The sequence below is a fragment of the Colletotrichum karsti genome, assembly GCF_011947395.1.
Source record: "Colletotrichum karsti strain CkLH20 chromosome Unknown Scaffold24, whole genome shotgun sequence".
NCBI lineage: Eukaryota > Fungi > Ascomycota > Sordariomycetes > Glomerellales > Glomerellaceae > Colletotrichum > Colletotrichum karsti.
The window spans coordinates 557,112-569,361 of NW_024065924.1; the positions used below are offsets into that span (position 1 = coordinate 557,112).

The following is a 12,250-nucleotide window of genomic DNA, read 5'->3' on the forward strand; positions in this document are numbered from 1 at the left end:
TGACGTCGACGTCTTGACGTCATTGGGCGAAGCGGACGCCGCCGCCTCCTTTGTACCCATGTATATCACCATCACAACACCCCTTTTAAACGGTTCATCCAAACAATCGTTACCTTCTTCCAGAACAACTACTCGTCTAAAGACACAGTCTTAGTTGAAATTCAATCTTTAAGAGAAATCCAAACCAAGACATCGGTAAAAATGGCCTCCCAGCAGAACACCAACACCACCAACAACCAACCCGGCCTCGTCGCTGGCCACGCCGAGTACATCAAGGGCGCCGCCGAGGTAACTTCATTTTCCTTCCTCTACCCTTCACTATCAACTTTTGACTCAGAAGAATGACTGACACGACCTCCCAAGGCCGCCATCGGCTCCGTCACGGGCTCGCAGGCGTGGACGGCGTCCGGGAAGCAGGACAAGGCGCACGCGACGTCGGCGATGAAGGCGGCGGGCGAGCAGCGGGACGCGGCGGCGCAGGGGTACGGCAAGGCGGAGGAGACGGCGGGGAGGGTGTTCGGGTGTGACGGGATGAAGAGCGAGGGGGCTGCTAGTTCGGGGAAGGAGGATGATGGGGAGATTCGTCAGGCGTGAGTGTTCTGGGAATATGATTGTGTGTTCTGAATTCAGTCTCTGTCTGAGGCATCTTTGGTGTGAGATTCCTGTATGTGCGTGTATGTGGCCAGGGTATATTGTGAGCATTGTTTCCTGAGATGTCTTCGGTTCACCTCCAGATCCTGAGCTGCGGCTGCTGTATACTTCAAGCTTGTTTTCCGGCTGCCGATGTCCTGTCCTTCCGGATGTCCAAGAACTCCTGCGATTCCCAATGAGACCTTGAAAAAGAAAGTTGAGATAGCGTGTACTTTTTGATTTTCTACATGGCGGAACGAAACCTTCAGAAACGCATCTCAAACGAGGTCTTGGAGGCCAGCAGGTGTTTTGCTCTGCTTATCCTCCGACGCGACGCCACATAAAAGTAGATGTTGATCGCAAGATGAAGGTAACAATCGGAACGAGTATTTACAGTCTAAATAGGTATATACGGTTGGAATAAGTATGTGCAATCAAGACGAATAGATACAATCGAAATAAAGTGCGTCAAGCAGTGCTGAACCCGCATAAGCACTGCAACCGCGCGACGATTCATCCTCTACCCTGCCGCCGTCTCTGCCCATCTCCTAGATGAGCTGAGCGAAGAGAAAATCCCGTCTTAGTAGACGACCGGCCAGCCGCTGCTGTAGCGGATGAGGTTGATACCCAGCTGCGCGGTGCCGGCGTCGTTGTAGTAGTGGTACACCAACACATCGGCATCGTTGTCGGTGAAGACGGCGTTGTGCCCGGGCCCGTGGACGGAGCCGTGGCTGGACATGACGCGCGTGCCGCCGCCCTGCATCATCTGCTTGCCGCTCTTGTCGACGTACGGCCCCGTGACGCTCGTCGAGCGGCCGACCATGATGCGGTACGTGCTGTCGGCGCCCTTGCAGCAGCGGTCGAACGAGACCCAGAGGTAGTAGTAGTTGCCGCTGCGGGTGATGAAGGGCGCCTCGACGGCGTTCTCGGCGTTGTCCGGGCGGGTGGCGATGGAGATGATGTTGGTGTTCTTGGGCTTGCCCGTGTTGGGGGCCAGCTCGACCATCTTGATGCCGGAGAAGAAGGAGCCGAAGGACATCCACCAGCGGCCGTCGGCGTCGACGATGAGGTTCGGGTCGATGGCGTTGTAGCCGCTGCTCTCGGTGGACTCGATGACGAGGCCCTGGTTGGTCCAGGAGCCGGAGGCGCCGGTGGTGGAGGTCGCGAGGAAGATGGCGGAGCGGCTGGAGCCGAAGCTCGAGGCGGAGTAGTAGAGGAAGTACTTGCCGTCGTGGTAGGACAGGTCGGGCGCCCAGAGGTTCTTGAGGCCGCCCGTGTACTTTGTCGTCCACGGCGCGCCGTTGGGGAAGGCGGAGCCGGCGTCCTTCCAGGTGGTGCGGTCGGTGGACGTCTTCAGACCGACGTTGTCGGCCGTGAAGGCCGCCAGGTAGGTGCCGCCCGGGGTCTTGGTGATGGTCGGGTCGTGGATGAAGGTGTCGCCGGAGACGGGGCCCGGGGCGACGTTCTGTCTCGGCTCGAGGGTCAGGACCGAGCCGGCGGCGACGGTCAGTAGGCCGGCTACTGCGGCGAGTTGGCGCGAGAAGAACATTGTGTGAAGATCTTCGGGGTTGTGGATGGTGGTGAAGATCCTTGGCAGGGGGTAGGAGAGGTCGCGGTGCAGATCAACAATCGCTCCACGGAATCGCGGGTTATCACACTTTTATACGGCTGCTTTCAGTCTGTCCCTTTTCTCTCCCTTATTTCGCGAGGTTACGCTCGTTTCTGACCCATAGCAGGCGGACAGTCAGTCGAACAACTGAACCTACCTGCAATTACGGACTCAGGACCCTCGTTTCAGCCATCGCAAGACTGGCGCGGCGGGTACCATGCGGGTTCTGGGTTCGGAAAACGCTCCGAATGGGTCCAGGAACACAGTTAACCTCGCAAGGCTCCCAGATCTCACAAACGACTGGTGGGACAACTCTGGGAGGCCGGCCGGTGATAGGCGCGGTAGCAACAGCGTCGCCTGCTCGCCGAGACACCCTGCATCAGGAGCCAGGGTTATGGGCACGCAGGCCTAGCCGTATTCGTGAGACTTGGTGATTTCCGCTCCGGATTTAAATACTCCATGTTGCCAAGGAAGACCCGCTGGCCGCACCTGCCGGACGGGAATTCGGGAAAAGGAAAGGAGACCAAGCTGAGGACGCATCAGTCCCGGGCAGTAGGTGATTCACTAGTGAGTGCCGACATGATGCTATTTCGTGAACTTCGGAGCTTGCTCTCTACTGACTTAAAGATGGCAAGGTTTCTTGAGAATAACTGCCTCGATATGTGACCAGATATCAGATTGGAGACCGCATCGGCAAGCTCGGGAAGGCCTGAGAAAGCACGTTGAAACTACCTTATTTACCTTAAAACCGCAGGGCGCATTCAATCCACCGTTCACCTCGGAACACCAGATAAACCTCATCGCAACGAATTCTCACGTTTGTCTCTCCTAGAGTGCCCAGGTCTCGGCCTTAATCTAGATGGGGCGTTCACGTGGCCAGGATCGTAATAAGCGTGCAGGAAGGTGACCGAGAATCCAGCGCGGCTCCACTGAACAGGAGTAAGAATCCACCGCCAGGGGGTAACACTCCGCGGCGAACCCCTGTCCAAGACCAGACCGATCTGGGAATCAGTGCCGGGAATCCATGCTAGGGTTATTCTGGCTCAAGTCATCAGGAGTCCAGGACAAATCTTCAATGCAACATTAATATCACGACGGGGACGGTTGTGATCAGACGGAAGATTTCCACCAGTGAGTTTCCTACACGCAGGAGGCATCCGATGGGGCTGTGGATATCAACTTGGTTTGGAAGAGCCACATGGGAAGAATGTTCTTGGAATGATTGGAGACGCTGAGAAGGAACGCATATCCCCAGAGTAGATGCAAGAGGACGCTGTGCAAGGTCATGATGTTTTCTCAAATGTGTACTCGTTGGGTATGGCGAGATATCTATGACCAGATTATAATGGTGGCTGCATTGTATTGCGCGGCGTATTGCATTTGATGATGTTTTCTCAACTACCAGGCTACTGATTACAGATTTTGGATGCCTTTGTAGTATCAGAGTTGATTCATCTAGTGCAACCTATTGTATTCTGTGCTGCGCGGCAAAATGCAACTGTGATTCCTAGGTAACGTCTCTCCAGAAATCCATTTCCCAATCCTCGAAAGCCATTGAGCCAAAGAGATATCCTAAGTGCCTCGTTGCACATTCCAGTAAAAGTCGGAGAGCTTCTTCTTCTCCTCGCTCTCCATGACCCGCAAAAAGTAGTATGCTTCCTGTCTGCCAATTGCCTTGATGAGGGACCATATGACGCATCTACTCATTCTCATGATGCCCAAACTCAGTATACCAAATTCTCCAAATTTTAGTACGATGGCGCCGTGTTCCAAATTCATGTGCCGCGCCCCAGCGGCACCGTGGCGACCTGATCATTGCCATTCTTTCTCCCCGTCAGACATCGAAGAGAAATTGCGACAGCTTCGCGTCCTTGCTCACAGCATCTCGGATAGCAAAGGCGGCAGAATGACACAAGGGATAGTTCGCAATGGCTTCTCTCCCCTTCTTCGTGTCGCACTGCCTGGTAATCTGCTCCAGAATAGGCTCAACCATGCCGGCACCCCTGAGACCGTGACAACCGAAATCGCGCGAGAAGCGAATGAGGTTCCAGTCGGTGGCGAGCTGGCTAAACGTCTCCATGATCCGGGAACACAGCATGAAGACGCGGAAGAAGTCGACTCGTGCGATGGGCAGAGCGCCCTGGAACTCCGTCACAATTAAAGACTTGGCTCTCTCGATAAAGGCCGTGGGAGATTCTTCCGACTTTCTCTTTCTGAGCTTCTCCTTCTCCTTGGGGGTCAAGGGTGTTCTGCATGTCTCCCCGAATACCATGGCCATGAAGTCGAAGCCAATGATGTGCTCGTTGACGTGCTGGAAACCAAATACCGATTCGATAAACTTGAGGTTGCATACTGGGACGCAAGCGACGTCGAATCCAGAGTCTAGCGTGTCGGGGTGATAGAAGGCGCTCTTGGAGATCTCCTTGACAGTTTGAAAGCCACGGACCGATCTGCGGAAGTGAGATGCAAAGTTGTCATCGGGTCGGTTGCCGAGAAAGGCTGTGGGTTTGAATAGTTCGCAAAGCTCTTCCATGAGAGGGATTTCAGAGAGGCCAAAAGAGGACTTGCGCAGAGCATTGTATAGATGTAGAGTCGATGGGACAATTGGGACTTTTGCGCAGATTGCCTGGCCTATAATCGAGGCCTTGTAGAGGATTTCTGTCATATGACTTCCTGCGGTCCAAGGGGCTCGATGGTAGAAGTCGAATCTGTTCTCGCAGAGGTATGCGCCCAAGAAGTCGTGAAACTCTTGATGGGAATCGGCCCATTCCGAAAAGCCCCCGGCGACTTGGCTCATCATTCGCAGCTGCTTGATGGTTGGTCGGACGCTGTCTTGGACTTGCTTTGCCAGACGAAGGGACTGGAGACGGCAATTCTGGTTGTTGTGTATGCCATTTGGCCAAAGAAAGGCCTCGTAGCTAGAAAGAAAGAGGTCAAGACCAAATGTCAAGTCCACCGAGTGATGGGAGTCTGTCGTCTTGACCGCGTCCAATGCAAGAGCTAAAATGGGCTCGCAGGGCTCACCGCGCATCATTGGGAACTTCATATTCTCCAAACCTGCAATTGCGCGATTCTTTTCGCCGTCTTTGTTGATGTTCTTGAAGATCTCCATGACAGCCCAGATCTCGGGCTGTTCCTCCTCGTCGTCGATATCAGGAAGACGGGTGGGAAGCTCTCTCAGAGGAAGCAACTCTTCTTGGGTATCCATCCCCATCACAAAGATTTGGGAAAAGCTAAAGCCTGCAATTGAAGGGTTATGGAGCCAAGCGGCGAGGTTTTGTTGGTCATTTATAGCGTGAGCCAAGATGCAGAATCGAACGGCGCCTGAGAGGTCTGAAATCTGGAAAGCGGAGGCTAGCTTAGGACGCTTGGCGAAGAATTTGTGAGTGCGCCGGCACTGGCACTCAAAGACGTTGCTGGAAACCGGGAAATGCTTCAAGCTCATCCGCTTGCAGTGCCAGAAGACAAGACTGGTGAGCCACGACGCCACTGGTATAGGAATCAATCCCTGTGCTGCTTCGGTCCAGTACTTTTTGAGGAGGGCTTTCATATCTTCAATTGCCTAGAAACAACGTCAACCACGTTATAGTCTGTATGGTAAATTGGATTCATCCTTACCTTGAGAAGAAATGCAGTCTCGACTCGTTCCTGAAGCTCGTCGTCCTCAAGCCCATTGTAGTGTTTTCTCTTTGTGGACACAGATTGAGTTTGTGTGTTTGCTGACTCCTGGCTCACGGGCTCTGCCTGGGCCAAGGTTTCCACACTGTCATCATCTTCCACGTCCTCAACAGTGACCAGAGAGGCAAAGAAGTTTGCAGTCCTTTTCTTTTCATGGATGGGCTGCTTCGCATTGTGATTCTTGGACTCAGCCATCAACGGAGTCAAGATGTGCAGGGTCTGGGATAGTCTAGTTTGAAAGGTCAGAATCTAGTATGAGAGCAATTTCGATAGAAATACACTTGCCTGTGGATGAAGATTCTGTGCTTAGCGTCATCAGCGCCAAGCTCTCGGTAGAAAGTCACAGCCTCCTGTCGCTTTGCAATGGCGTTTCGTAGCAAGCTAATAATGTAGGCTGGTACGGTCTGCTCTGTCTTCTGGAAAGCTTCTGAGAGAGTTTCAGCAGCTGCTAGAATGCCCTTCGTAGTCCTGGTGATGCTGGCTGGCTTCGGGTTCAGGCTCTCGTGTTGGCACCAAAGCCAGTCCAGGAAGCCATTCGTGGAAACCTTGTACGACCAGTAGGTCTCCGCAAAGGCGTCGATCTCTTCAGAAGCCATGGTGATTGTGGGTGGAAGTAGGGAGTGGAATCATGTGAAAAGAATCACAAGGACGTGAGAGGCCGTCAGTGCAAAAAAGCTCAGCGGCTGGGTGCGCGCAAGGAGAAGAGAAGAGTGGCAATCACAGATGGGACGGGCTGCAATGGTAAAGATGTGAAGTATGGCGATTTTTGAGGATGGAGGTTGTGTAGGAGGAAAGGTTTTCAGTGGGATCTGAACAATGTGCGACAAAAGGTGAGGTGGAATCTTTGCCAGTCTGCTCAAAGGGGAAGGAAGGAGTGAGGACGCAACTGCCTCGGTGGGACTTTTTCAAAATCAGCAGCCCATGATCTTCATAAGAGAAGTACAAAAATGCAAGATCTTTTTGTCTTATTCAAAAAGGTCCCGTGGCATGAGGATAATCTATCAAAAAGACTACTCCCCTAAAGCATGCCTAGGCAGATAGTATTATCGATTGCGCCACTCTGATATCTTAGTACATGGTTCCCAGACTTTGAAAGAACCATACCAAGCCAACGCAGATTACTACATCTTCCACTTCATCTGATCAAGAGACAACTTCTTGTCAAGCTTCGAAAAAGCCCGCGCCGGAATACAATCTTTGCCAGCCGTGCTCACTAACCCACGATAATTCTTGTCCGCGCACAACTTCATGATGATCTCGATACTGTCATCAACAAACTTACTCGAAAGAAATAAATCACTCTTGAAAGCTGTCATATCGAAATCGGGCTCCTCCTTCTCCATGTCGGGCTTTCTCAATCTGACCAGCTCACACATGACCTCTGCGCAGAGGTTGAAGATGGCAAAGTAGTCGACTGCCATCACAGGGCGTGGACCCCTGAATTCCTTGACAATCTCCTCCTTGGCCCTCTTCGTGTGCTCGGCGCAAGGAGTGGAATAGTAGAGGCAGTCAAGTCGCCTACGGACTTCTGGCTTGATGTCGCCCCTGGGAGGAATCGTAATGCCGTGCATGCGTGCTATCAATCGTCCGATAGGACCATGATTGCGGATATGACTCTCCTTGAAGTCTGATTCGACCCACAGCAGCCGCGGGCCCTGCTTCGGGTCCAGCTCCAGTCGTGATATGAGCTTCCCGTCATGTTGGACGCCCTTGTCTTTGGATATCTTGCACCCGTGGACTGCGCGGCGAAAGTGAGACAGAAAGTTGGCGTCGGGTAGACGTCCGAGGAACATGCTGTCGAGGAACATCTCGCAGAGCTCATCCATGACCGGAATTCTGTGCATCTTGACCCGACTCTGGACCAGAGTATTGTAGAGATGGAGGGTACCAGGGACCACGGAATTGTGCAGGATCAGCAAATTTCCGTACAGCTTGGCCTGATAAAGCATCTCCGTCATGTGGCATCCAGCTGTCCAAGGCATCATGTGATAGAGATCGAAACGTTTCTCGCGGGTGTAAGCGTTCATTTCATCGTAGAAGGAACGGGCCCCCTCAAGCCATGGGACTTTTCCATCCGGGTTGACTGGGAGATCGCGGAATCTGTCGATGACGGGCGCAACACTGGCCTTCATCTGCTGAGCCAGCCGCAGTGCCTCTAGACGACAGTTGGTCGTGTTCAATGCGCCGTTGTCGGGCCAGAAAAATGCCTCAGATGTGGACAACAGAATTCTCAACCCGATAACGAGGGTACTGGGCGGCTTAGGATGACCATCTTTCAGAAACTCGCAGGCCTCGGCGAAGAAAGGCTCACAAGAGCCCTTGCGAGGCCTCAGGTACGACGTGATCTGCTCGACGCCCGTGATAGCGCGCGTCCCACTCATGTCTTTCTTCAAGCTGGCAAAGATCTCGCGGATGACATAGCAGGAGACAAAGCCGATTGACCACTTCTCCTGTGGCGGGAGCTTCGGCTTGCCGTTTTTGTCCATTGTCTCGTTGCCACTCTTGCCCCCGAATTTTGTCGACGATTCGTAAATTCTAGCCAGTACATCGAATCTTGCAGAGTCGATGCCTTCTTCCATGATCGTTTTCATGGCATGATGGTGATGGAAGAGGACGTCGGCGTCTTGGAACATAGGGTTCTCGAGAAAGGAGTCCCGACCTTTGCCGTAAAGCTTCCCAGAAAGACTGCCGCCAACGAGTATGTTGATCGTCTCGTCAAGGTCCGAGGGAATGGTCGCTTGGATCTTGTGGAAAGCATCACTGGTGAGCCACGCTGCCACGGGGATTGGGAGATCCCCTTTGGCCGCATCCTTCCAGCATTGTTGGAGCTCTTGATGCATATCGTGAAGTTCCTGAGCTTTCAGTGAGTTTGAGAGGCGAATATGAACATCGCGGTGGGGTATTACCAGAATGAAGTCCGCGCCTTCGCAGAGCGCAGTGATCTTGTCGTCTTCCAGGTAGGTGTTGCGTCCCCTGACAATCGAGCCATCGGGAATGGCCTCCTTCTTTGAAGAGCTCTTTGGTGCTGAGGCATTGGTCGAGACAGCTTCGGGCTCTGTGTCTTCATCGAGGATGGATATCGACGAGTAGGGGTTCGGTGCGATGAAGGTCGTCTCGGGAGTGATGCCTGGCTTGAGGGAATCCGATGCTCCCATCATGGGGATCAGAATCTGCAGCGACATCTCGAGCCTGTTGAGGGGTCAGCACAGGAGCAATCGCAAGCAATACCTGATTATCTGACCTTTGGAGGAAAATCTCATGCTCGACGTCATCGGTGCTGCGCGACTGGTAGATTGCAAGAGCAACACGTCTTTTGAGGATGGCCTGTTGAAGAGAGGCGATGACTGAGGGCGGCGCGGCAATTTTGGCCTTCCTGAGAATCTTCACTGCGACGAGGATCTCGGCGCCCGACTTGAAGGTATGGCTGCTCGTGTGTCCAGGCGCGACGAGTCGATAATGGCACCACAACCATTCCAAGAAGTAGTTGGTCGCGGCCTTGTACGACTGGTAGGCCGTCTTGATGGAGTCGTCAAGCTCCTCAGGTGAAGCCATCGTCGATGCCGCGGATGGTGTGATCCCAGGTTGTGATTGAGCAAGTGAGGCGGAAGAAATGGGAGGGGAGAAGTGAGATAGGTAAGATGAGACGGGGAGGGGAGAGATCTCGACTTTAGCTAAGCTAATGTGGTGAACTTTTGTTTGTGAAGTGAAAATTGGCCATGTCTTGCAAGGCAGGAGCTCGGGTAGCTGCTTCTGCCATTTTCCGCCTCAGGCTCATTATCAAACGGACAAACCCACATCAATTGGATTGCAAACAAAGAGATTGTCCTTCTGCCATGTTATGAGAAAGGACAAACAGCATAAATGATTTCATATGGATGCAAATCCCGCCCTTCAAGAGCTTGCTTATTTACAAAGATCAAAGGTCGCTTTGATACGGCCAGGCAAGCGGGGAAATTGCGAGGTCTAGTAAAGGTTCAGTCCTTTTGCTATCAATCAATCTTACTTTATCTTCAATCCATAGAGTCCTTCCTCAGTCTCCTAAGTTCGAAAGTCGTCTTCCCAATGTTCGTCAACGCAAATCCTCAACGCCCCCAGGCCTAGCATGTCATAGGAGCCAGCAAGCCCCATTCAAGCACGGCATCCACTGTTCTGCTTCCTGCGAATCTCCTCATCTAGTTGAGCCTTGATATCCTGGCGGCGATTAATCTCGGCATCGAGGCGGTCCTTCATTTGCTGCCTGTTGCGGATCTCGCTGTCGAGACGGCTCTTGTCGCCGTAGTCACAATCGTTGTTGCCAGATCGGCTTCCAGCGACATCCCGAATCTCGATGGAGGATTCAGTATCGACGTCGACGGCGCGATCCTTGAGAGGTGTCGCGATGACAGTTGAGAGGAGTGCGGCGACGAGAATGGTCTTGAAGGAATGCATGTTGATTGTTTGTGTAGGATTCTTCGGATAGTAGGTTTAGTTGACTCGGTGGGATTGATACGAGAAACTTGAGTCGGGGTTTGTGATGAGTTTTGTAGAAACCGAGATGTTTGACTGATGGGTGAGGTGCAAAGAAGGATGTGCTTGAGGAGATATTTCCATCTCTTTAAATAATCGATGAGGTTGAGTCCAGACCTCACGCCAAGACCACAACATCGCAACCTCCACGATTTAGTCTTTCGATCTCGCAAACATCGTTGCCGCTACTATGCATAGCCAGCTAGGCCGGGGGACAGTCTTCGGCTTGGTGGGCGGCGTTCTCCTCCTCCATCTCGGCCGCGTCCTCATCGCCGGCACCTGGATCTCTCCGCCGGCTGCGAACAAACTTGCGATAGCGACAACGAAAGTTTCCATGTCCGCCTCGCCATTTGCTCGTTGGGCGTCGGGACGCTCGGTCACGGCGACCCCTCCGCTCGGGCTTGGTTGTCGTTCACAACGTCCATCTGCCACTCAAAAGTTCGGATGAGGCTCTCTCCAATCCTCACCAGCGGAGGTCCGCGGGAGGGGTTAAGCTTTTACACTGCCAAAGACTCGGCCAGAATAAGGTAAGAGGGTGACGAATACCTCGGCGTTTCTCACGACTCAGGCACTATGCCGGTCGATAACCGTGCATGACTCCCGCCGAGTCGTCGGAAACGAAACTTGGCGAGACACGCACACCTCTGGCGGCTATGTGGGAGGGTAACAAGCAAAATGAGGCGGGAACTTCGGGCTCATGGACGAAACGGACAGCTCCTGCTCAGGGCGCAAAAGAGTACGCGGCAGACAATTCTAGAAACAGGCGCTATTCCTCCCATAGTCGATGTTCCCGACATTTGCATAGCCCCTGAGCTTAAGAATAACACTGCTCGTCTCGAGTCTGGTCCATTGGGTGCCGACGGCGGGCGTTAATTCGGCAATCGTAGCTTTCCATGCCACAAACCGATTCCAAGAGATACCTACCGGCGATTCCGACGGGCTGGTAGTGAGGGCGGGAAGCCGTCGATCATCGAGCCCGGTCCGCCTTGGGGCCCAACGTGCAGTCCTGTCTTGCGCGGCCGGCCACCCTAATCGAACCCCAGATTTGGCATTGCTCTCGTTATCACTGACGACGCGTTGTTCTTCCCGTTTCGTTAATTCTAAGCTTGTTTTTAAACAATTGGAATAGCGCGGCGCTCTTCAAACTAGCCGTCTCACTGCGTATGTTCCTTGAGCATTGCCGAGATGAATGAGTTCACACAACGACGATCTTCTCCGATGGTCACAATAGCAGACCTTCTCATCGGCGGCTCGATCATCCCCGCAAAGGGTCTTTCTGTCAGTCTCCCCAAAGTTCTGCCAGTTATGCACATTATGCCTTACGGTCATTTGACTCCCGCGGAGAGGAGCAGAGTTCCAGATTCCACGTACGCCCAAGCTATTTGACGAACATGCCCTCCCGGCACTCTCCATGTCATCGGAATAAGCTCAAGAGGCATCCCTGCCCCAATCTATTTGTCTTCGTTAGCCCGCAGCGTGGGCCTCGAAAATCTCCGTCGTTTCCATCTCCGCTCCGGCCACACTTTGTCTACGCCCGACTGAAGCGACTTTGACTTCGCCCATCCGGGGTCCGGGTCCGCACCATGCCAACTCAGAGCTTCCGATAGTGTGGTCGACCAATCAGCCGCTGAGGTAGACATAGCTCGCGCGGGAAGGATAGCCACTACCAGCTGGTCTAGTACAGTCTTCGGCTTGGATCGCTTTAATGGCGTGAAAGACTGTTCGTTAGCCAAAGGCTCCTCGTGCGATCAGCCGTTGAAGAGTAGTTCTTTAAATCTAGATGCTTCGTGGTGGCGAACACAAACTTCTTACCGAGCTTTTCCCGCT

General features: G+C 53.2%; 5 protein-coding genes across 5 annotated transcripts; 1 reads left to right on the forward strand and 4 right to left on the reverse strand.

Annotated features, from left to right (window-relative positions):
• Nucleotides 1-201: 201 nt before the first annotated feature.
• Nucleotides 202-594, forward strand: CkaCkLH20_07659 (uncharacterized protein; the record flags this gene model as incomplete). The annotated part of the gene is made up of 2 exons (XM_038890376.1): nt 202-288; nt 364-594. 2 exons carry the CDS (start codon nt 202-204, stop codon nt 592-594), a joined length of 318 nt encoding a protein of 105 aa, XP_038744426.1.
• A 616-nt stretch (nt 595-1,210) lies between these two features.
• CkaCkLH20_07660 (arabinan endo-alpha-l-arabinosidase) lies at nt 1,211-2,179 on the reverse strand (the record flags this gene model as incomplete). The annotated part of the gene is made up of 1 exon (XM_038890377.1): nt 1,211-2,179. One exon carries the CDS (start codon nt 2,177-2,179, stop codon nt 1,211-1,213), a length of 969 nt encoding a protein of 322 aa, XP_038744427.1.
• A 1,894-nt stretch (nt 2,180-4,073) lies between these two features.
• CkaCkLH20_07661 (uncharacterized protein) lies at nt 4,074-6,513 on the reverse strand (the record flags this gene model as incomplete). Its single annotated transcript, XM_038890378.1, has 3 exons — nt 4,074-5,801; nt 5,858-6,146; nt 6,197-6,513. The coding sequence occupies 3 exons, from the start codon at nt 6,511-6,513 to the stop codon at nt 4,074-4,076; spliced, it is 2,334 nt and encodes a 777-aa protein (XP_038744428.1).
• A 525-nt stretch (nt 6,514-7,038) lies between these two features.
• On the reverse strand, nt 7,039-9,469 carry CkaCkLH20_07662 (uncharacterized protein; the record flags this gene model as incomplete). The annotated part of the gene is made up of 2 exons (XM_038890379.1): nt 7,039-9,106; nt 9,159-9,469. The coding sequence occupies 2 exons, from the start codon at nt 9,467-9,469 to the stop codon at nt 7,039-7,041; spliced, it is 2,379 nt and encodes a 792-aa protein (XP_038744429.1).
• Nucleotides 9,470-10,045: 576 nt separating this feature from the next.
• On the reverse strand, nt 10,046-10,345 carry CkaCkLH20_07663 (uncharacterized protein; the record flags this gene model as incomplete). Its single annotated transcript, XM_038890380.1, has 1 exon — nt 10,046-10,345. The coding sequence occupies one exon, from the start codon at nt 10,343-10,345 to the stop codon at nt 10,046-10,048; it is 300 nt and encodes a 99-aa protein (XP_038744430.1).
• Nucleotides 10,346-12,250: the final 1,905 nt, after the last annotated feature.